Source organism: Passer montanus, unplaced genomic scaffold (genome assembly GCF_014805655.1).
Source record: "Passer montanus isolate IOZ18808 unplaced genomic scaffold, ASM1480565v1 scaffold168, whole genome shotgun sequence".
Lineage (NCBI taxonomy): Eukaryota > Metazoa > Chordata > Aves > Passeriformes > Passeridae > Passer > Passer montanus.
The window spans coordinates 646,787-667,619 of record NW_024364048.1 but is presented as its reverse complement, the minus strand read 5'-3'; the positions used below and the strand labels follow the sequence as shown (position 1 = coordinate 667,619).

At 61.0% G+C, this 20,833-nt stretch overlaps 1 protein-coding gene across 1 annotated transcript in view; it reads right to left on the bottom strand.

Annotated features, from left to right (window-relative positions):
- PIK3R5 (phosphoinositide-3-kinase regulatory subunit 5) overlaps positions 1 to 20,833 on the bottom strand; it is a 40,323-nt gene that overhangs the window by 9,704 nt on the left and 9,786 nt on the right. The window contains exons 2-10 of the mRNA XM_039703737.1: positions 10,198 to 10,307; positions 6,811 to 6,911; positions 6,157 to 6,225; positions 5,348 to 5,486; positions 3,022 to 3,091; positions 2,271 to 2,445; positions 1,574 to 1,727; positions 1,061 to 1,144; positions 1 to 517 (exon numbers count right to left, since the gene is read on the bottom strand). The exon at positions 1 to 517 is cut by the window's left edge and continues 2 nt beyond it. Of these exons, the coding sequence (XP_039559671.1) occupies positions 1 to 517; positions 1,061 to 1,144; positions 1,574 to 1,727; positions 2,271 to 2,445; positions 3,022 to 3,091; positions 5,348 to 5,486; positions 6,157 to 6,225; positions 6,811 to 6,911; positions 10,198 to 10,294 (1,406 nt within the window). The 5' untranslated portion in view covers positions 10,295 to 10,307. The remainder of the gene's footprint in view (positions 518 to 1,060; positions 1,145 to 1,573; positions 1,728 to 2,270; positions 2,446 to 3,021; positions 3,092 to 5,347; positions 5,487 to 6,156; positions 6,226 to 6,810; positions 6,912 to 10,197; positions 10,308 to 20,833) is intronic.

Sequence of the window (20,833 nt, the reverse complement as noted above, 5' to 3'; positions counted from 1 at the left end):
GGCGCCGGGGACGCGCACAGGCTCTCGGCGCGCCGCAGCGGCGGCGAGCGCGGCCCCGGGCAGTCCCGGCGCTGCACCAGCTGCTGGCCCTTGCTCTTGAGCAGCCTGTAGAGCCGGTTGGTCAGCGACTGCCGCTGCTTGGGCAGCTCGGGCCGGCCCGCCGCGTCCGGGCAGCTCTCGTCGCTGTCCTCGGCGTAGCCGCTGTCCATGCAGTCCTTCAGGCTGGACACGAAGGACTTCAGGGACTTCCTGGAGACCACCGTCAGCTCCGAGATGGACTCCTTGGAGGAGGCGAAGAGGGACAGGCGCGGGGGCTTGGAGCCCTCCTCGGCCAGCACGGAGTACACGGAGTCAGCGGGGATGGCGCAGAGCGGGGCCAGCAGCGAGTCCTGCTCGGGGCAGCCGCCGTCCGGCTCCACATCCTCCTCCTCCTCTTCCTCCTCGTCCTCCTCCTCGTTCTCCGAGGCCAGGGGCTCAGCAATGCTGCACTCCTTGCTGAGGACATCGTTGAGGATGTCTGAAAGCAACCAGAGGGAGGAGGTGTCTGCCACGGGCTGCAGCAGAGCCGCCGCAAACGTGGTGAGCCCAGACACCACTGCCACTCCTGATGGCCAAAGCTCTGCCCCACCCTGGTGTCCACCAAGGAGCTGGAAACCTCATCCCCAAGGGATTTTCATTTCCACATTTCATTGCTCAGACGCAATGCAAAGAAAACTGTGTTTCTCTCCTCGAGGTTCTGGCTGGGTTCTCAAAAGCCAAACTCCAGCTGGGCTTTTGCTTCCTTCCCACCCAGCTTTCACCACATCCTCACGTCTGATCCAGGTTTAACTGGAGCAGAGCCAAACCTTTGGCTGATCAAACCCCACCTGACCCACCCTGGCTCCCAGTCAGGCCTGGCGCAGAGCTCTGCTGGGGCCAGCAGGGACGAGCACGGAGCCTTCCCAGGAACACACGAGGCCCTTCCAGGAATGGGGAAGCACCAGCTCAGCACAAGGGGAACCTTCTACTTCTCCAAAGCTGCTGCGGGGCCCAGCTGAGAGCTCGGCCCGGCCCGACTCACCGAAGTTGTCCTGGTCCCAGCTGTAGGTGTAGCAGCGGGCGGGGGGGATGGGGAAGGGGTGCAGCCTGCGGGGCTGGGCCTGGCCTGCGGAGAGAGGAGCCACAGCAGCTGCTTTGCAGGGTCCCCCAGGGCCAGCTCTCCTGGCCCGGGAGGTGCCACCCAGCCCGTTTTGGGCAGCCCAGGGCACGCTGAGTCCCGGCACTGCTGTCCCCAGCTCCAGGACAAGGGACACTGCACAGCGCCACAGCCACCAGGTGTCACAGCCAGCACCGGCTCCTGGTTTAATGCTTCCATCCCACCCCTCAACTGTTCAGGGGCTGGACAGCTCATTTGGCTGCTGTTTAAATGAAACCATTTGTGGCTCAGGTGTGGTTATTAAACAAGAGCCGTGTCCGTGCTTTCTTATCGCAGTGGTTGCACTCGGCTGAGACCCTGCAAAAGCACTCCCGCTGCTGCTGCGGGGGTGAGCCGGCAGCGAGCCCCGGGAGGAGAGCGAGGGTGCGGGAGGCTCACCTGCGAGGGCAGGGAAGCAGGCGGCCCCGGCGATGTCGCGCAGCACGGCCTGCAGCCGCTCCCGGGCCAGCGCGGGGTCGGGGCTGGCGGCCGCCGCCTCCTGAGCATCGGCAGCGCTGCCGTAGAGCTCCGAGAGCTCCTGCGGGGGCTTGCACTGCGGAGCAGAGCCGGGGGACACGGTCAGGGGTCCCCCCGCTCAGCAGCAGCACTGACGGGGGGCTCGCCCCCCTCCACTGCCCGCACCCCTCCAGCACCCCCAACTTTTCCAGTGGAAATAAAAATGACTTTGAAAACACCCCAGGGGTTTTCTTCACGACTTCTTTTTGCCTCTCTCTCAAGTGTTTCTATGGTCAAACACTTTTGCTGATTTTCAATCTGGGGGCCCTTCCTCTCTCCACTTTGGGATGGGAAAGGAGTGGCAGGGTAAAAGGGCAGAGAGCCCTCTGCACACACTTCACAAACTCTTCAGACCTCAGGTCTAACCTGAGATGGGGAAAATGCGTATTTTTCCTCCAAGAAGTGTTACCCAAACTCTCTTCCTCCGCCAAGCCAGTGGTGCTTTGGGTAGGAAATGCAGCAGCCCCTGCAGGGAGCTGCCCCTGCCCACCTTGAGCAGCTGGTGCAGCCCAGGGTGAGCACTGCCCCTGCCCACCTTGAGCAGCTGGTGCAGCCCAGGGTGGGCACTGCCCCTGCCCACCTTGAGCAGCTGGTGCAGCGCGGCCAGGTCGCAGCGGGTGCCGAAGGTGGCCTGGTAGAGGTGCTCGAGGAGCAGCAGCAGCGTGGAGTGCTGGGGGGGCTCGCTGGAGCTCAGCCTGCGGGCGATGGACAGGAACTCGCTGGGCACCTCCGAGTGGTTCAGCAGCAGCACCGTCCTGGGGACAGGGACAGCGCTCAGGCCGGGCATGGCACCAGCCAGCCCAGCCCAGCCCAGCCCAGCCCAGCCCAGCCAATCCCCAGCCCAGCCCAGCTGCCACTGGGCCCCAAGGGACACGAGGGAGCCCAAACATCTCCTCCTGAAGGTGCAGCTCTGAGGAGAAGCTCTCAGGACGGCCCAGGTCCATCCCCAGCCTCATTTCCCTCTTTGCACATGAGGACGGCAGGGAAAGGTTCAGCCCCAAACAAGGTGCAGAGTCTGCCTGCTCAGAGCTGCCCGGGGCTGGCATGGGACTCCCTTCTGGCTCCCAAAATCACAGATCCCAGCTGCTCTCCAACACGTGCAGCTCCCTGGGGAGGAGGCTTTGCCTTCCCCACGCCTGCAGCCCTGCAGGGTCACCGGCAGGGAGCCCACAGATCCTGTCCCAGGCTCTGGAAATGCCCCAGGCGCTCTCCTCACCCCTCCCACAGCTCAGCCCGGCTTCCCAGCCCTCCTCCCCGCCCCTGGGAGATGCTGCAGCAGTGGCAGCCCGAGGGGATGCCACAGGGAGCCCCAGCAGTGCTTCCACACTTACACCGTGGAGCTCTGGCAGTTCTTCACAGGCAGCCCCTGCTCCGTCCTCACCAGCCTCTGGAAGGTGATCCCTGGGGGAGAGCAGAGCAGTGAGGCACAGAAGCCCTGCAGGAGCTGCCTCTGCCCCCAGGGCCCTCCTGAGCCGGCAGAGCCCAGGCCGGAGCAGGAGCAGCAGCAGAGTCCTGGTGAGGACAAGGCACAGCCACTGCCTGGGGGCAGTGCAGAGCAGGGAGCCCAGGGCGTGAAGGGTTAAACCCAGAGCGACGGGAGAGCACCCCCAGGAGGGGGCAGGAGACCCGGAGACCTGCTCCAGCCCCTGCTCCTGTGGGGTGGGAGCTCCAGGATGACCTTTGCCAGCTGCTCCAGCCCCCAGGCCCTGCAGGTCACCAGCAGGTCACTGCCACCTCCCCGCCTGCAGGGACACAGCCCACTCTGGCGCAGGAGAGGCTGCTGTGGGCAGCCACAGCCTGGGTGCCCCCCAGGACTGCCCCCAGGACACTGGGTGACATCAGCAGAGCCCTGTCACCCCATCAGCAGGACAGGAAACCCTTATGGACCAGCAGGATCCAGCCCTTGTCCCTGCAGGGAGCCACATCCCCAGCCCAGCAGCCACGAGGGGACACCCAGGACCCACGGGGGGACACCCAGGACCCACAAGGGCACACCAGGACCCTCTCAGGTCACACAGCACCAGACCCTCCTGCAGAGGCATCAGCCCCAGGGCGCAGATCAAAGCTCTTGTGCTCCTGGCAAATATTGACAGCGGCTCGTTCTCTGTTAATCTTTGCCCTCATGGCAATAAAAGGCTTTGCCCTCGGTCCCCCCAGCAGGTCAGGGGGATGCGGAGCAAGCCTGGAACAGCCTGGAAGGTCCTGGCAGCTCAGCAGCAGGGGACAGAGCCTCACTGAGGGCTCCCGGGGCAGCAGGGAGCCCTCCCACACAGCAGCTCTGGCAGGGGAGGAAATCCACTCTGCTGTGGAGGGGAAAGCTTCTGGGCCAGGGTCCCCACTCCCACAGCCTGGGGCACTGGGGATGGCACAGAACGGGGGGCAGCAGCCCCCACCTGGCACTCGGGGCTCTCCAGAGGTGGGCAAAGCACAGCCCTGGCCAGGACAGGGCAGGAAACCACCAGGAGGGAGCTGGGGAGCCCCACGAGCGTCCCCACGTCCCTGTGGCCCTGCAGCCAGACCTGCCTGGTGGCCGTGGCCAGTGGTGCTGGGGGTAAGGCAGCCAGTCCAGAGCTCAGGTTGGGATTTTTCCATCTTGTTGTTCCTTTCCCCCCATCCCCAAGTTCCCACCTCACAGGAACTGCTGCCCTGACAGGGACCCTGCCTCTCCCATCCCCCAGAGCACCTTCCCAGCCTGAGGGGTGGGGAGCACCCCCAGCCACAGGCACATCCCCCCAGGCCTCCCAAACCCTGCCCAGGATTAAACACGGCCTGCAATGTGCTCTGTGTGATAACAGCTCTTCAAAAGCCCCCGAAAGGCAGCGAGATCAGGCAAAAAGGCTTTGAGCAATAATTGGAAGAGCTGCTCCACTGGGAACCACAGGACATCCACAAGGAGCCCTTAATTAAGAGGAGCACTGGTGCTGGCCGTGCCTGAGCCCAGAGCTGGTCACAAGGGGTGTCTGGGCAGGAAAGAACAGCCCAGGGAGTGCCTCAGCCCTGTGGAAATCTCCACGGAAGAGCAGGCTGGGGGCTCCAGCCCCCCCGATGCCCATGAACGGCCCCAGCGCTGTCCCCCCGTGTCCCTCACACAAAGGGCAGCCTGGGGAGCAGCCAGCACGTGCTCCATGGGGAAAAGACCCTCCAGACTGAAACCCAGCCGGGAGATCGTCAGCCCTGTGGCTAATTGCCTCTGAGGCACAGCTGGGGGAGCCCGGCATGCTCCCTGCACACAGGGCACACAACACCAGCAGCCTGCGGAGGAACCCGCTCCCACCTCGTGCTGGACCAGGGAATGCCATCCTGGGGGGGCAGCGTCCTGACCCCCGGGACAGCTGAGCCTTGGGTGGACACTGCGCTGCCAGGCTCGGGAAGTGAGGGGGGATGAGACAGGAGCAGCCGGGGCACAGCCCCAGGGCAGGGCCGGGTTTGGTGCCAGGTTTGGAGAGGGCAGGGCTGGGGTTGGAGCTGGATTTGGTGCTGGGTTTGGTGCTGGGTTTGGAGCTGCCAGGGCCGGGTTTGGTGCTGGGTTTGGAGCTGCCAGGGCCGGGTTTGGTGCTGGGTTCAGTGCCAGGTTTGGAGCTGCCAGGGCCGGGTTTGGTGCTGGGTTCAGTGCCAGGTTTGGAGCTGCCAGATCCCAGGCAGGGCAGGGCCGCTCACCTGGCGCCCTGAGCTCGTTGCTGATGAAGGTGAGCAGCTCCCGGGCGGTGTCGCAGTAGGGCACGGGCCACGTCAGGAAGCTGTGGTACACACTGGCAGCCTTCAGCAGCAGCTCAGAGCCGGGGGGGAGGTGAGGAGCCTGCGGGGACAAGGACAGAGGTGAGGGGAGCACAGACCCCCAGGGCTGCGTGAGACCTCCAGGCTTGGGCTGGCAGGGGCAGGGGGGAAGCAAAGCTGAGTCCCCCCGTGGCACCCCATCTCCTCCCAAGGCAGGGCCACAGGATCCCCCGGGCACAGCTCCAAGGAGCTCCTTCCCAGCCTCCCCAAGCGGCGCTCACGTGCCCAAGCCTAAATATAAATTCCTTTTTAAGCCCCACAAGGCGCACAGATGAATTCCACGCAGGCTGTGCTTGTGCAGGACCTGGCAGCAATGACTTCCTTGGGATAATGATGCATTGTGCTGGGAATAATAATAATAAAAAAAGTATTTCCTGGGAAGGCTCTGCTCCTTTTCATTCATGCTGCCTGTGTATTTTGCCCAGCTATAAAGGGTAAAGAAAAGAATTCCCCTTTATTGTCCATCTCCCTTTCTGATTAGCCCAGCCTTAAAAAAATAGCTTCAAACCCTGAAGCTCATTTCTTTGTCTCTCATCTTGTGCAATGGTTGCTCGATCCTGATCCCTCTGGATTCATACAGAATCTTTCTTTTTGGGAGGAACTGATGGGAGCAGGCTGGGAGGTTCCAGCCGAAGCCTCCTTGATTTTGGAGCCTGGCCGGGCTGGGAGCGGGGCAGCAGCTCAGCACTTACATAGAGCACGGCCGAGTAGAAGAGCAGGGCCAGGGGCGTCACCAGCTCGTAGTCACACCTCTCCTGCACCTGTGGGAACAGCCGAGGGCACAGCGATGAGCTGCTGGCCGGGAGCACCCCCAAAGTGGAGGTGCCTGGAGACCCCAGTCCTGCTGGGGAAATTCCCTCATCCCTGGGGGAAAACCCGGGGGTGGAATCCAGGGGGTGGAATCCCAGGGGGTTCTCCGGGGAATAGGCAGCAGAACTCTCCCACTGAGGGCTCAAGGAGATGCTGGCACAGCCCACAGTGCAATAAAGCCTCTCCTAAGCCCTCCTGTTCCAGACCACTCTGCAGCCAGAGCAGCTCCAGCCACCCAAAGAACAGAACCAGGGAAGGGCAGGGGAAGGCTGGAGGAGCTGCAGAGCACCGAGCAGGGCTTTGGGGGATCACAGCCCACCCCTGGGGACCTGCAGGGCTGCCCCAACAACGGGGATGGGCTCTTCTCATGGGACACACAGCAGTGGTGCCACCAGAGCTCTGCACCTGCTGACCCAGCCCCAGCAGTACCCAATGACCCCAAATCCCCCAGCCAGCTTTGCCAAAGCCCATCCTGAGCGAGGCACGGAGCTGCTGCTGCCTCGGAGCCCGCGGTTCCCCTGCCAGCCCCCACTCACCTCCTTGGTCTTGGCCAGGATCTTCTCCACCAGGATGAGGTAGTTACCGGCGTCGCGGCTCACCAGCTCCTGCAGGCTCCAGCAGTTCAGGCACAGCCCGGCTGTGGGGACAGGGGCACGGTCACTCATGGCCCTGTGGGCACTCATGGCCCCACAGTCACTCATGGCCCCGTGGGCACTCATGGCCCCATGGGCACTCACTCATAGCCCCATGGTCACTCATGGCCCCACGGTCACTCCTCACGGTCACTCATGGCCCCACGGTCACTCCCGGCCCCAGCCAGCAGCACAGGCAGCCCAGGGCACACCCTGTCCCCAGCTGGGGCTGGGGCAAAGGCAGGACTAAGCTGAGCTTATCCCAGCACCCCACAGAGCGTGACTGACTAAACCCAGCATGACAGCGAGCCAAAGAAAAACCTGCTGGTGGGAGGGCAAAGCCTCTGCAGAGCCCAGGGAAATTCTCCCCGGGGCAGAAGAGCCCCAAAAGGCCCTGAGCAGCAGCAGCTGCTGGGCAGGGGCTGCTCAGGCAGCCTGGGCTGGGCTTGGGTGGCCAGCAGCCCCAGAGGTGCCAGGAGGGGCACGGCACACGGCAGCGCCGTGGGCGGCCTCGGAAGGATGAGGCTTTGCCATTGCTTTTCTGAGAAGTGCCCCAAGATGCCCTCTTCCTCCTCCTCCTCCTCCCGGAGCAGCTCCTTCCTGGCCTCGGGGGTGGCATTTCTCCTCAGAGCGGGCAGCTGGCACTCGGAAATCCAGAGGCACTGGAGCAGGAACGGCACCCCCCGAGCTGCCCTCGCCCACGGCACTGGGCACGGCCCCTGGCGGCGTCAGAAGTGACACCCACGGGGTGGGTAGAGAGCAGAAAGCTCCGTTTCCTCCTCCCCCAGAGCTGCTGCCATCTCCTCGCCAGAGGGAGGTGGTTTCTCCTGGGGACTGCCCCAAGGAAGGGCCAGCTGGGGCAGGAGCTGCCCAAGGACAGGCACGGCCCAAGCTGGCAGCCACAGCCCCTTGGGGAGGGCAGCAAGCCAGCCTGCAGCTGCTGAGGCACGGGAGGTGGCACAGGGCACCTCCTGGCACTGCCACCCAGCCTGGGCAGATTGCACAGGAAAACCCAGCACGAGCTGGAGAAATCAGCTCAAAGGGTAAGACCTGCCAGGTCGCCAGCCCCACCAGAGCCAAGCCCAGGGCTCTGCTTCACCAAAAACTCCTTTTTTTCTCTTTTTTTTCCTTTTTTTCCTGCTCACCAGCAAGCAATAAAACATTTTTCTTGCTTCTCACACTCTAATTTGGCCATGGTCTCTCTCCTGCAGCACAAAGCAAGGCCAGCCCTGAAGTGGTTCCTCCACAAGGAGGTTTTCCTCCCAACAGGCACTTTTCTAACGGGGATTTTTATGAGTCACAGACAATTCATTTTGATTTGGTTTTTGCAATAAGTTCTGCAGAAAGATCTTCTGTTTACACCCGCCAGGGGCTCATCCAGGCTGTAAATCCGGGATGGCCAAACCCTCACAACTCCTCTTGCTGACTTCACAGCCCTCAGCTCCTCATCCCTTACTCAGGGGGAGCAATGTGTTGGAAACGATTACTCACCCTCTCTGGAGCAACCTTGTGTGAAAGTTAGCACAGAAAAATAAAGCTTTAGATGATTTCCAGAATTCAGCAAGGTCTCAGCCAAAAAGCTGTGATGTGGTGTGTGTTATTTTGGTGTACGGGGAGGGTAAAGAAGAGGGGAAAGCAAAGGAATTGGGAAATAGGAGTGAAAAATGAGGAAGGTGAAGGTTCCAGCCCAGCCAAGAGCAAGATGAAAGGATTCAGTGACTTGTGAGGATCAACCCTGCCACAAACAACAGCGTGGACAGGACAGCAATAATGAAAGTGTCACTTGTCCTTGGGGAAGGATGTGACAACAGCTCTGCTCCGGCTCTGACGGGCAGCAGGGGACAGCTCCGGGCTGAGGGAAGCTCTGCTCCCCCTGAACCCTTCCTGCCGCCAGTGACCCGGCCCTTCCCCGCCCTCACAGTGGGATGGGGACAGCAGGGACAAGGAGGGACAGCCTGGGGAGGGCTCTGGGGGTCCTGGGGGTCCCCAGCAGCAGCAGCGGGGCTGGGGCACAGCAAAGCCACCAACGCCCAGCCAGGGCACGCTGCAGATTCCTGGCAGAGCAGGAATGATGAGAGGGAGATTTCTGAGGTGCAAAACGCCCAAAATCCTCCCAGGAACGGCAGCTCCTGCCAAAGCCCAGGAGAGCCCCAGGAAGGGGCCTGGGACCAGGGGACATCGCTGGGGTGGGACTCACGGGGGCTCAGCACAGCTCCCAGCCCTGCCCAGCCCTGCCCACCCCATCTTTGCTAACAAGCTGGAGAAATGATGGAGCCGTGGTTCAGAGCCTCCCCAGCCCAGGAGCAGCGCAGAGGGCTGGAGCTGTGAGTGACACGGGAGCTGATTGATGTAATTACAGCCGCGGTGGGCTCTGGGCACACCGTGACCTCCTTGGCCACGGGGCTGCTCTGGCCAGGCGCTGTCACCGTGCCAAGCACGGGGCCGCGCTTCCAGACACCGGGAATGTGGGTCAGGGCTGCTCCCGGAGCAGGGGAAGAAAGGACACGGGATCCTGGGCAGAACTGCCCCAGCCACCCCCAGGTGTGTCACAGCACAGCTCCAGCGGCTGCGAGGGAGGGCAGGGGGACTCCTCTGGGAGCTGGCAGCAGGCAGGATCCTGCCTCGTCTCTCTGTTGGTCTTGCAGGGGAAAAGAAAAGCAGAAAGGGTTGGAAGAACTGCACGGACAAGAAGGACTCAGAATCTGACAGCCCCCAGAATCTTTCATCCACAAGAGGGTTTGGCAGTGATTTAATCACATCTCACAGACACAGCTAGGAGTCAGAAAGGTCAAAACAACACTCAGATTATTTCTGCTGGTTGCTGCTCTGCCCTCACCAATCCCTTCACAGCCCCTGAACAAGGCTCAGCTCTTTATGGTATCTGAGGCAGGGCTGGGCTGATAGCAGCACCCCGTGCTGTGTGTGACAATGCAGCGGCATCACACCCTGCCGTGGGGGCAGAGAGCAGCGGGCAGGGCCGCCTGAGTGCACAAAGGGCTCCTGGGCAAACAAAGCCCTCTCCTCTCCCCGGCTCAGCTGGCACTGGCACCACTGCCCTGCTGAGTCCTCACACGGGCCAGACCTGCCGTGACCTGTGCAGGGTCCTGGAACTCCTTCCTGCTCCAGCAGAACGCCCGGGAGGACTGGCCAGGCTGGAAGGGGACCACTGCAAAGGGAAAGGCTTCCAGCAGCACCAGCAGCTCCCTCAGACCCAGAGAGAGGCCTGGGTGAGACAGCCCAGCAGGGCTCAGGGCAGCCCAGAGGGAAGGCCACGGTTCAGAGGTCACCTACCAGCCCATCTGCTGGCCACAGCGTCCCTGCTCAGCCCGTGCAGACACCTCTCCAGCGCGTGGTAGATCCTGTCCTCTGTGCACGTGGTGTGCTGCATTTTAACTCATCTCCTGCATTGAAGGGGAAACGAGGAGCAGAGTTAATAAAGGGTTGTCCTTGGGGCTGCAGTGCTCCCTGGCCGCGGTCACAAGCCCACCCCGAGTGCCAGGGAAGGCTGCAGAGCTGTCCCTGAGCTGCCACACGGCCATGAAGGAAAGGTCCACGTGCCCCTGTGGCAAGGGTGGAAAACACCGAGGGGATGTGAGCCCAGCCCGCCAGGACATTGTGAAATTGTGCCTGCAGCCCTGCCACGTGCCACCTCTGCTGCCACCTGAGCCTTGGCTGGCAGAGCCCGGCTGCCCAGGAAGGTTCTATCCCCACTGCATTGAAGGGGAAACGAGGAGCAGAGTTAATAAAGGGTTGTCCTTGGGGCTGCAGTGCTCCCTGGCCGCGGTCACAAGCCCACCCCGAGTGCCAGGGAAGGCTGCAGAGCTGTCCCTGAGCTGCCACACGGCCATGAAGGAAAGGTCCACGTGCCCCTGTGGCAAGGGTGGAAAACACCGAGGGGATGTGAGCCCAGCCCGTCAGGACATTGTGAAATTGTGCCTGCAGCCCTGCCACGTGCCACCTCTGCTGCCACCTGGCTGGCAGAGCCTGGCTGCCCAGGAAGGTTCTATCCCAGCCAATGCACATCCGTGTCTGGGACACCAGGAGCAGTAAGGGGATGCTCCTGACCTGAGCAATCAGAGGTGCCCAGGAGGCCATTCCCTCCTCCCCTGCAGCCCAGAGGGACCCTGGGGCAGGCGTCCCCTCTGGCAAGGCACAGAGATGGGTCCATCCACACATTCTTTGCCTCTTGCTTAGAAGACTCACAAAAATTCACAAAAATAATTGAGTAAGAAGAAGCAAAAGCTGCCAGTGCTACAAAACCGCCTGTAAGACAGCCCTTGTTTCACCCTGGACAGCACCCACACCACACATATCAGAAATACCCTAAAACACCCAATTCCCTGCCCATTTGGCCAGCACTGGGGGCCAGAACCCAGCAGTGGCCGTGCCCTTCACAGCCTCACCCACCCCTGTCCTGGAGCCACCGTGACCTGGCAGAGGCTCCAGAGCCCTCCCTGCCCGTGTCCCCAGCACGGCCACCTCCACCCACCCTGCATCGCCAGCAGCTCCCTGGCAGGGCTCTGGGAAGCTGAGCCTGGCTGCTGGAGCTCCCTGGAAGCTGAGCCTGGCTGCTGGAGCTCCCTGGCAGGGCTCAGGGAAGGTGAGCCTGGCTGCTGGAGCTCCCTGGGAGCTGAGCCTGGCTGCTGGAGCTCCCTGGCAGGGCTCAGGAAAGCTGAGCCTGGCTGCTGGAGCTCCCTGGGAGCTGAGCCTGGCTGCTGGAGCTCCCTGGAAGCCGAGCCTGGCTGCTGGAGCTCTCTGGAAGGTGAGCCTGGCTGCTGGAGCTCCCTGGGAGCAGAGGGAGCCGCCTCCACCCTGCCCCAGGGAGAAGCCACCAGCAGCTCCCCCCAGGGGACAGCAAACACCCCGAGCACCACTGACCTGCCCAGTGCCTGCGCTCCCCTCGCCCAGAGGGGCTCCTGGGCTCGTCCCCTCTGCAGAGCCTGAAGTGGCTCTGCAGCAGAGCCCTCACCCGTGCCCGGTGCCCGCGGTGCCGCGGAAGCCGAGCCCAGCAGCTCGGCCAGGCTGGTGGCAGGAGAAAGGCAGTGAGTAGGAGCCCAGAGTGACTCACACACAGCCCTGCAAGAGCCAGCTCAGAAAGCAGCTCAGTCCTCGCTGGGACGGGCTGCTCAGCCAGCACAAACCCTTCCCGCGTGTCTCGGTGCACAGCAGGCAGGGAATGTGAAATAAAACCAGCCAAGGTATTGCTGTCACTTTCAAACCACAGAACGCGCTCTTCGGGAGGCTTTTCCTGCTGTGCCACGGACCACACAGGAGCCTGAGCCTCCTCTCCCCGGGCACTGCTTATGGAAGCATTTCCCGTGGGAAAGGCCTTGCTTGGTCCACCACAACGGGGCAGAAACCTTGTGACTTTTTCTGCTGTCCCCTCCGTGCCACCCACGCTGAGGGCCAGGGACAGTTCTGGAGAACGCAATCTGACTTTCAGGAGCCCTGTTAAGCATCTTGAGAACACCAAGAAAAACAAGTGCTGAGGTCAAGGTTTGGAAAATGCTTTGGTTTCTATGAGGATGTTGAGCAGCTCCACCCCAGTGGTGGCCCAGCCCTCTCCACACAGCAGGGACAGCTCCTGGTTTAAGAGCCCCAAGTCCTCAGGGAAACCCACCTGCCCCAAGGTTTTGCCCCATTTCCAACAGATGCCCAACAATTCCCAGCATCAGGGCAAGGTTGAACCCATCCCCTCTGGAGGTGTGAGCATCCAAAAGGGCAATTTATAACAATTATTATAAATTCTTTTTAAATTATTTCTTATTAATTACTATAAATTTCTAACCAATTATTTTCTTAAAAGCCACTGATTAAAGTGAGTGAGAGGAGGCCCAGCACACCAAAGCTCAGCTTGGGAAATATCCTAAAATCATCTGTGAAATTGTCCTGCATGGGTGCCAGACCCTTGGGGAATTTCCATCCAGGATTGCTTAGTTAAGAGGCTTCATTCATCTCTGTGGGACACAAAGGTGAACAGACAAATTAAGTACTTCTGTTAATTAACACCAACCTAGTAAACATCTACCCTTTGGTGGGAAGTGGGAACCTGCTGACCACTGGTTTTAGATTTTCCCTTGTACTGCTTGAGGCAAAAAGTTTGTAAAAAGGAAAAAATAGTATGAAAAAGAATTATCAACAAAAGCCATCTTTTTCTGCTGAGCTGTGAAGCCACCAAAGTCACGGGAAAGCCTTGGGGCACCACAGCTCCCTGGCAAGGACTTTCCACTCAGCTGGGACCCACTGGGGTTCCCCACTTGCCTCCAGGGCCTGGGACCTTTCCCTTCCAGCGCTTTCCTGCTGCTCAGGATCTGCTCCCACCCAGGAGCAGAAGGGCCCTCAGCAGCCCAGTGGCACCAGCAGCCCTGGCACAGCTGGGACAGGCACAGAGTGCCCTTCCAGCAAGGAAAATCCCTTCTCTTGGGCTGAGGTCCACCCGAGCCCCATCTCCAGCGCCCAGAGGACTCCCCTGAGCTCCCTCTGGAGCCCAGGACCAGAGGGAAGAGCCCAAAGAGCCAAAATGCAGCAGTGAAGAGGACCAGACCCCCCTGCAGGACACCTCTCAGCCCTCAGAGCAAACCCCGCAGCCTGGGGGCTCCACACCGCAGGCAGGGAAGGCTCCGGAGCCGGGAGAGCGGGGCCAGGCAGACACGGAGCAGCCGAGATCTCCTCGGGATGGCAAGGACCTGCCAAGGGGCCCTCCAGAGGGGATCCCGCAGCTCCAGCGGCACCGGGGAGCCCGGGTACCCTGGGGCCAGGACAACACCCTTTCCTGCCCCTTGTTCTGGGGCTGAGCATCCCGGCAGGAAACAGGAGAGGGAAAACAAAGCCCTTGGGCCTCGGGAGCAGCGCCGAACGCTCTGCCCAGCTTTGGGGACAGTGGCAGTGCATACAGGGACACGGATCCCTCACCTGGGGTGGTGCCAGGCCATGGCTCAGCACCCGGAGGGCTTTGGGCACTGAGGGAAACAGAACAAGGAGCCTGGTGAGGCTGAAGGAAGCAGCAGCTTGGGCTGATGCTGCAGCAGATGGACAAAAAACTTCATTGGGTTTAAAGCAAAGGGATCCTACCCAGAGCTGTTTTCGAGGTGAGATCCTCAGAAGGGAGGAAAATCAACTGCTCTGAGCTCCACCTCAGCTTTCTGCCTCCTCCAGCTCATCCTGAGGGACAGGACAGGAGCTTTGGGAGATCCTCAGTGCAGAGGGAGAGCTGGGCACTGGAACACACCGGAGCTGTGCCCTGGGCACCGAGCTGTGCCCTGGGCACTGAGCTCAGCCCTGGGCGCCGAGCTCAGCCCTGGGCACCGAGCTCAGCCCTGGACACCGAGCTGTGCCCTGGGCACTGAGCTCAGCCCTGGGCGCCGAGCTCAGCCCTGGGCACCGAGCTCAGCCCTGGACACCGAGCTGTGCCCTGGGCACTGAGCTCAGCCCTGGGCGCCGAGCTCAGCCCTGGGCACCGAGCTCAGCCCTGGACACCGAGCTGTGCCCTGGGCACTGAGCTCAGCCCTGGGCGCCGAGCTCAGCCCTGGGCACCGAGCTCAGCCCTGGACACCGAGCTGTGCCCTGGGCACTGAGCTCAGCCCTGGGCGCCGAGCTCAGCCCTGGGCACCGAGCTCAGCCCTGGGCACCGAGCTGTGACCTGGGCACCGAGCTCAGCCCTGGGCACTGAGCTCAGCCCTGGGCACCGAGCTCAGCCCTGGGCACCGAGCTGTGACCTGGGCACCGAGCTCAGCCCTGGGCACTGAGCTCAGCCCTGGGCACTGAGCTCAGCCCTGAACACCGAGCTGGGCCCAGCAGTGCAGCAGCACATGCCTGGTACCTGCTCCTCCAGTGAAACTGTTTTTCTTAGATTACAGAAGAAAATCTTGGGTTTCAGCTGTTTACTTGTAAGATTTTACTGCCTCCCCTCCACCTCGCAGAGGAGCCAAAGATAGAAAGCCGGAGCGAGGGAGGGAGCAGCTGGAGGAAGCCTTTGTAGGGCACGGGGCAGTGCGGGGAGAAAGCTGCGATTTTCAAGAAAAACTTCACCTCGGTGTTTGTCAGCGAGCGAGAGCTCTGCACGGAGCAGGAGATGAGGCTGATAAGATGTTCACTCAAACCACAGCAAGGCAGGGTACCAGGGGAGCCGGGAGGCAGCCGGTTTGACAAACATCCTCTCAGGGTTGCTGCAGAGGAGGCCGTGCCACCCAAACCCCGGTCAGACAGGGCCGGGCAGGGGCTGCTGTGACACTGAGGACACAGCAGCCACGGCAGGGACCGTGGGGGACATTCCCTCCCTGGGCTGCACACCCTCAGTCCAGGGAGTCCCCATGCCCTGAGCCAACGGGGGAAGAGGCAGCAGAGGAGGAACACAGAGAATCGCTCCTGAAGAGTGCCTTAGGCAGTGATTTCATCTCAAAGCAGAAGATAAAACTCCTGGCAGGAGAAGAAAATCTACTTCTGGAATAACAAGAGCGCCTGTGCCTGTTGGATAACGGTGCTGAGGGGCAGGAATGACACGGGACATCCCACTGCTCACAGGAGGAAAGGAAATCCTGAGTTACCAGTGGGAAATGGCGTTTAGGGAAGAGGAGAGGTACCAGCCCTGGGAGAAGGAACAGGAGCAAGCCCTACCCAGGCAGCTTTTGAACAGCAGCGCCTCATTTACACCAAAATGTGAGAACTGGGGAGCCCCAGCTGCAGAGCTCCCCCAGAGCCGGAGATCAGCGCCTGCTCTGGCTGGCTCTGAGAACCAGGCTGGAGGAGAGGCTCCAGCACGGCGCAGGGAAAGCACCTAACGTGCAGAGCAGTTTCGGACCCTCCGAGTGTCAAACAGCGCTCGCAGAACGTGACACAACAGGGGCACAGCAGCCCCCGGGCTGACACCCAGGGCTGCCTGCTGCTCCCCTGTGCCAGCTCAGCAAGGTGTAACCCCGAGCAGCGGCACCAGCTGCCCCAGATCCCCGCAGGGGAGGGCTGGCCCTGCCGTGGGACCCGCGGGGAGGAGAGGCTCAGGCTGAGCCCCCGAGCCCGCGCTGTGCCCGCTCAGCACCGGCGGTTTCATCGCCCAGCCCCTCCCAGCCCCGGCCCCAGGATCAGAGCAGGAAACCCACAGCAGGCTCAGAAAAGCCTAAGACGAGTCAGCCCCACTCAAAGCCCTCCACCCGAGCCTTGGCGTCCCTGCAAAGGGGAGTTATTCAATGGGATTGCCCAAATGCCAGTCCCGAGATCACCTGCCTTAGCACCAGAGCTTAAGGCTGGGTTTGGGAGGTGAAGGGTCTATGAACACCAGAAAAATAAACCCCAGAGCTGCAAACAAACAACAACAGCTCCAAAGTGCAACCGCCTTTGTTTGGGAGATTTGGAGATAAAGGCTCCACTGAAAGAAAGAAAAAAATCCAAAACACCGGGAGCAGGGTCCCACACTGCCCAGCTCAGCTGCCCTGGCCCTGGGATGTGCTGTCCTCCAGCTGGTAAAGGACAGGGAGGCTGCTGGGGCATCAGCAGCAGCACCCACAGCACCCCAGGTGCAACAAGGCCCTGGGGGTCCCAGCACCATGAACCAGTGCCAAGGGGGCACCTTTGCCACGTCCCTCCACAGGAGCAGCCCTGGTGATAACGGAGATGCTGGACCTCAAATTTAGGATTGAGTCATCCCAGGGGTGTGCAACCAAAGCAGCCAACTGAGCCACAGGAGGAGCAAAATCAGGGCTGCAAGAGGCTGAGCAAAAAGAACAAAATAATCTGAGAAACTGTTCTGAGGTGAGGGAATTCCTCAGTGAATGGAGAGAATGTCAAAAAAATCAATCTGCCCAGAGGGTGCACAAGGAGAAACGTGGAGAGTCTCAAGGAGTCAGAACAAAACCTTGCAACTCCTCATTTCAAAACAGTGTTTGCCCTCATCTGCCTGTGATTCAAAAAGCAAAAATCAAGCCAGAAAAAAATGAAACTTCTTGCTCCTGATCAACAGAGACGTTTTGCTCCACACACCAGTTTAGATTCACGTGGCAAAGAGCAAGCCCCCAGCAGGCCAGCCCTCCCTGGGAGCAGTGGCACCCAGGTGTTTCACCTGCCCCAAGGACGTTCCTGTGCTGCTTTGCCCTCCTGCAGCATCCCTGAGACATCCCAGCCTGGAGCTCCAAGTGCTCTGCAGAGCTCCAGCTCTCAGGCACTCATCCCCACTCCTCTGGAAGCACTCGTGTCTCCAGGGACCAGGGACAGGCTTTAACCTGTGTGAGGGCAGGTGAAACACCTGGCTCAGAGTGGGGAGAAACACCTGGCACATCCCAGCCTGGAGCTCCAAGTGCTCTGTGTCTGCAGAGCTCTCAGGCACTCATCCCCACTCCTCTGGAAGCACTCGTGTCTCCAGGGACCAGGGACAGGCTTTAACCCGTGTGAGGGCAGGTGAAACACCTGGCTCAGAGTGGGGACTTCAGCAGCTCCTGCCCTGGGCAGGGACCAGAGAGGGGCTGGAGTCTCCTCCCGGGGATATTCCAGAGGTTCTGGACACAGCCCTGTGCCCTGAGCTCTGGATGGCCGGCTGGAGATGGGCCCTGGGATCCCTTCCAGCCTGGCCCACCCTGGCGTTCTGGGACCCGAGGGCACCTTAAACCCCGAGCTGTGAGCTCCAGCCACCAGAACGATCCGTGCTTGCCTCAGCTCTCCCACCTCTCCTATTTTAACCGCAGCCCTCGCAGCTCAGGTCACACCTGGGCACTGCTTCTGGGAGGTGCCTGGTGAGCTTTTTTAAACATTTGATCACTTTAGAACAGAAGCAGCCCAGGCTGAGCCAGGGGAGGTCACTGCCAGCGTGGTGATGCTCCCGGCACATCCCCACCTCCCACCTCGGCACCGCCGGGCTGGCAGCAGCTCCTTCCCCTTCCCACTCACCTCCGGGGACACCTCGCCTTATTCCTGCGCTTTTTGGCTCCAGACGGCCGCTCAATCCAGCTGCGGGGCTGTTCTGCCGAGCTGCTGGCTCCGGCGGGGATCAAAGCCCCGGAGCTGACGGGGTCACCTCCCGGGAAGCCCTCGGGAATGTCCCGCACTCCCCAAATTCACACGGGAGGTGCAAAGACCCGGCTAATTACCCGGCCTGGCCCCCGCGCTATTAGCGGCCGCCAATTAGCGGCGGTCGCTGTCCCGGCGGAGCTCAGCTCCGGGTGAGCCCAGGCGCTGAGAGCCCTCGGTGCCAGCCCCGGGAACCCTCGCGGTGTTTGTGCTCTGGTCCCCAGCCCCGTGCCCGCACGGCCGGGCAGCGCCGCGGCTCCTGCTGTGCCGGCGCTCCGCTCCTGGGCATCGCACCCCAAACTGAAATCAGCTCTTGCCCGCGGTGCTCTGCGGTGAGGAGCTCTCCCGGCTGGGGTCAGCTGAAGCTCCGTGTTTCCAAGAGCTGTTGGGTTTTTCCCCGCCCCGGCTCCATCTGTGACTCAGCAGCACCGGGAGCATCCCGGGGGTCCCAGCGCCTGGGAGGGGGGGACGAACCCCGGCCCTCGTCACCCTCCCGGAGTGCTCAGCCCTGCACCAGGACAACACGAGCTGGTGCTGTCCAGTGCTCCCAGAGGGAGCCACGAGTCCACGATCGAAGCCCAGAGCTGGCGGAGACCTCTCTGTGCCTCAGTTTCCCCTCCAGCAGGAGCGGCCGAGGCTCCTGCTCAGCACTCAGCTGCAAAGGGACTTTTCTTTCATCCTCTCACTTTTATCTCCTACTGTAACCTTCCCAATCCCTTTTGTAAACCTGGCAGGCAGAGCAGGACATGCCAAAAAAGCATTTTTTTTAACAAAACAACTTAATTCTACACCGAGGTTATTTCTAACCCACAAGAACCACTTGCCTTAACCAAGATATCCTGCCACGGGCACCCAGCCACCCATCCTCAAAGTCTCTGAGCAGCAAAACAATGACACACAGCCAGAACTGCCCATGCAGCAGCAAATTGCAGAAATAAAGCTGCACACGAGAACACCACGTGTTCCCAGCAGCAGTGCAAGCAGGGGAGCTGTGGATTTGACCACTGGGACCAGAACTGCCCTGGAACTGGTTTGTTTTCTTTTTCTTTTTTTTTTTTTAATCCCAAATTTCTCAGAAACAAAATACAGAACTGCCTTGTGTCCGGAGCCTTGCTGCTGCAGCAAGCACTCAGCTCAGTAAATCTAATTAATGAGGCAGGAAAAGTGTCACTCGTTTGCTAACTACTGCACCCAGGGCTGCCAAACAGACAGATAAAGGATTTAGCTGGGGCCTATTCCAGCCAGAGGAGCTGGGAACCTGGCAGGGAGAGCAGGAGATTAGAGGGGCCTGAAAAGAAAAGGAGAGGAGGGGGAAAGAAAAACCATCCCACCAGATTAGCACTTTGCAAATGCAAGCATGTAAATCAGCTTAGGCTCGCTATAATGCCACCCTTGTGAGCATCTGGGCACAGCAGCGGGCAGGGCTCGCCTTCCCCAGGCAGGGCACAGAGCTCCCCACAGAACTGCAGCCCCGCTTCCACAGGAAGCCAATTAGGGGAGACCCGGGAACAGGGAAAGATTCATAATTGCAATTAGGCCTTCAAAGGGCTGGTCCCGAGCACGGCCCTCACAGATGGAGCTGGGGGAGGGAAAATCCCCACAAACTCTAAAACACAGGGCTTTGGATACCCCCAAGCTGGAAGAGCTCCTCACCCCCAGAACAAGGCATCACCTGGCAGAGGAGCACTCAGCTCTGAGGGGCCCAGGCAGGACCAAGAGATTTGGGTTAAATCTGCATCAAAGGGATCCAACAATTGTCCCCTACTGCTGCTGACTGATCCTTCATCCCACCCCACCCCATCCCATTATCCCATCCCATCCCATCCCATCCCATCCCATCCCATCCCATCCCATCCCATCCCATCCTCCTGGCTCTGGCCCCAGCCACGGATCTGCTGCTCCACTGTGCCCTTGGCAGGAGAAAGGGTTGGGAAGAGCTGAGGGAAGAGGAAACTCACCCAAGGTGCCAGGGCCACCCCTGGAGGTGTGGGCAGAGCACAGAGGGGCTGCGGCGGCTCTGGTGCCACTCAGGACAGCTCTGCTCTGCCCGTGCCCACTGCCAGCCCTCACAGACACTTTCTTTTTCTGGCACCTCCTCTCCTCTCCTCTCCTCTCCCCGCACGCTCCCAGCTTTCCCTGCAGCCCCTGTGAGCAGCTGGAGCACACCTGGCCCGGCAGGAGCAGAGCTGGGCTGCTCCCCTGGCTGGGGATGCTCCTCTCCCTCCCAGGCCCCAGGCTGCAGCAGGAGCCCCAGCCCAGCCCAGGCTGCAGGGAGCTGCTGCTGTGGGACCCCAGAGCCTGCAGGGACAAGGTGACCCCCCCAGTCATCCACAGCACGTCCCAAAGTGCTGCTGCTCTCCCCCACAGGTCCAACTCCTCCTCTCCCCCCTCAGCTGTCCTGGGGAGCTGTTCCCAGGCTCAGAGTCTGTGGTGTGACCTTGGAAAGTCCTCGGTGTCTCTGGAAATGCACTGGCTCTGGGTGTTTTTGCATAAGCTACTTTCCCTGGGATGTTTTGCCCCAGTGCTGAGCACATAGGGCTCGGTAATCAAATGAGCTCAAAGAAAATTCCAGCCAAAAGCCCGGCAGCCGCGGTGGGAGCGGCCGAGAGCATCCCCAGGAGCAGAGCTCGGGCTCAGGGCTCTGCCTCCCCACCACACTCATCCCAAGGTGGGAATGTTCTGTGGAGAGCAGCAGCATTGTGTGAGATCCAGCCCAACCCACGGGATGGTGCTTCCCGAGGCTGGAAAAACGGGAGAAGGGAACTCCCCGGAGCCTGCAGAGCCCGCAGCCCCCACGCTCTGCTCTCCTGCCACCCCAACCCTGCCCAGCTGAGCAGCAAGCCCCAGGCCAGGAGCTGAGCCCCAAACCCATCCCCGCACGGATCCCCCTCCCCAGCCCGAGGCTGGACACGGTCTCCAAGAGCAACCCCCACTTCTG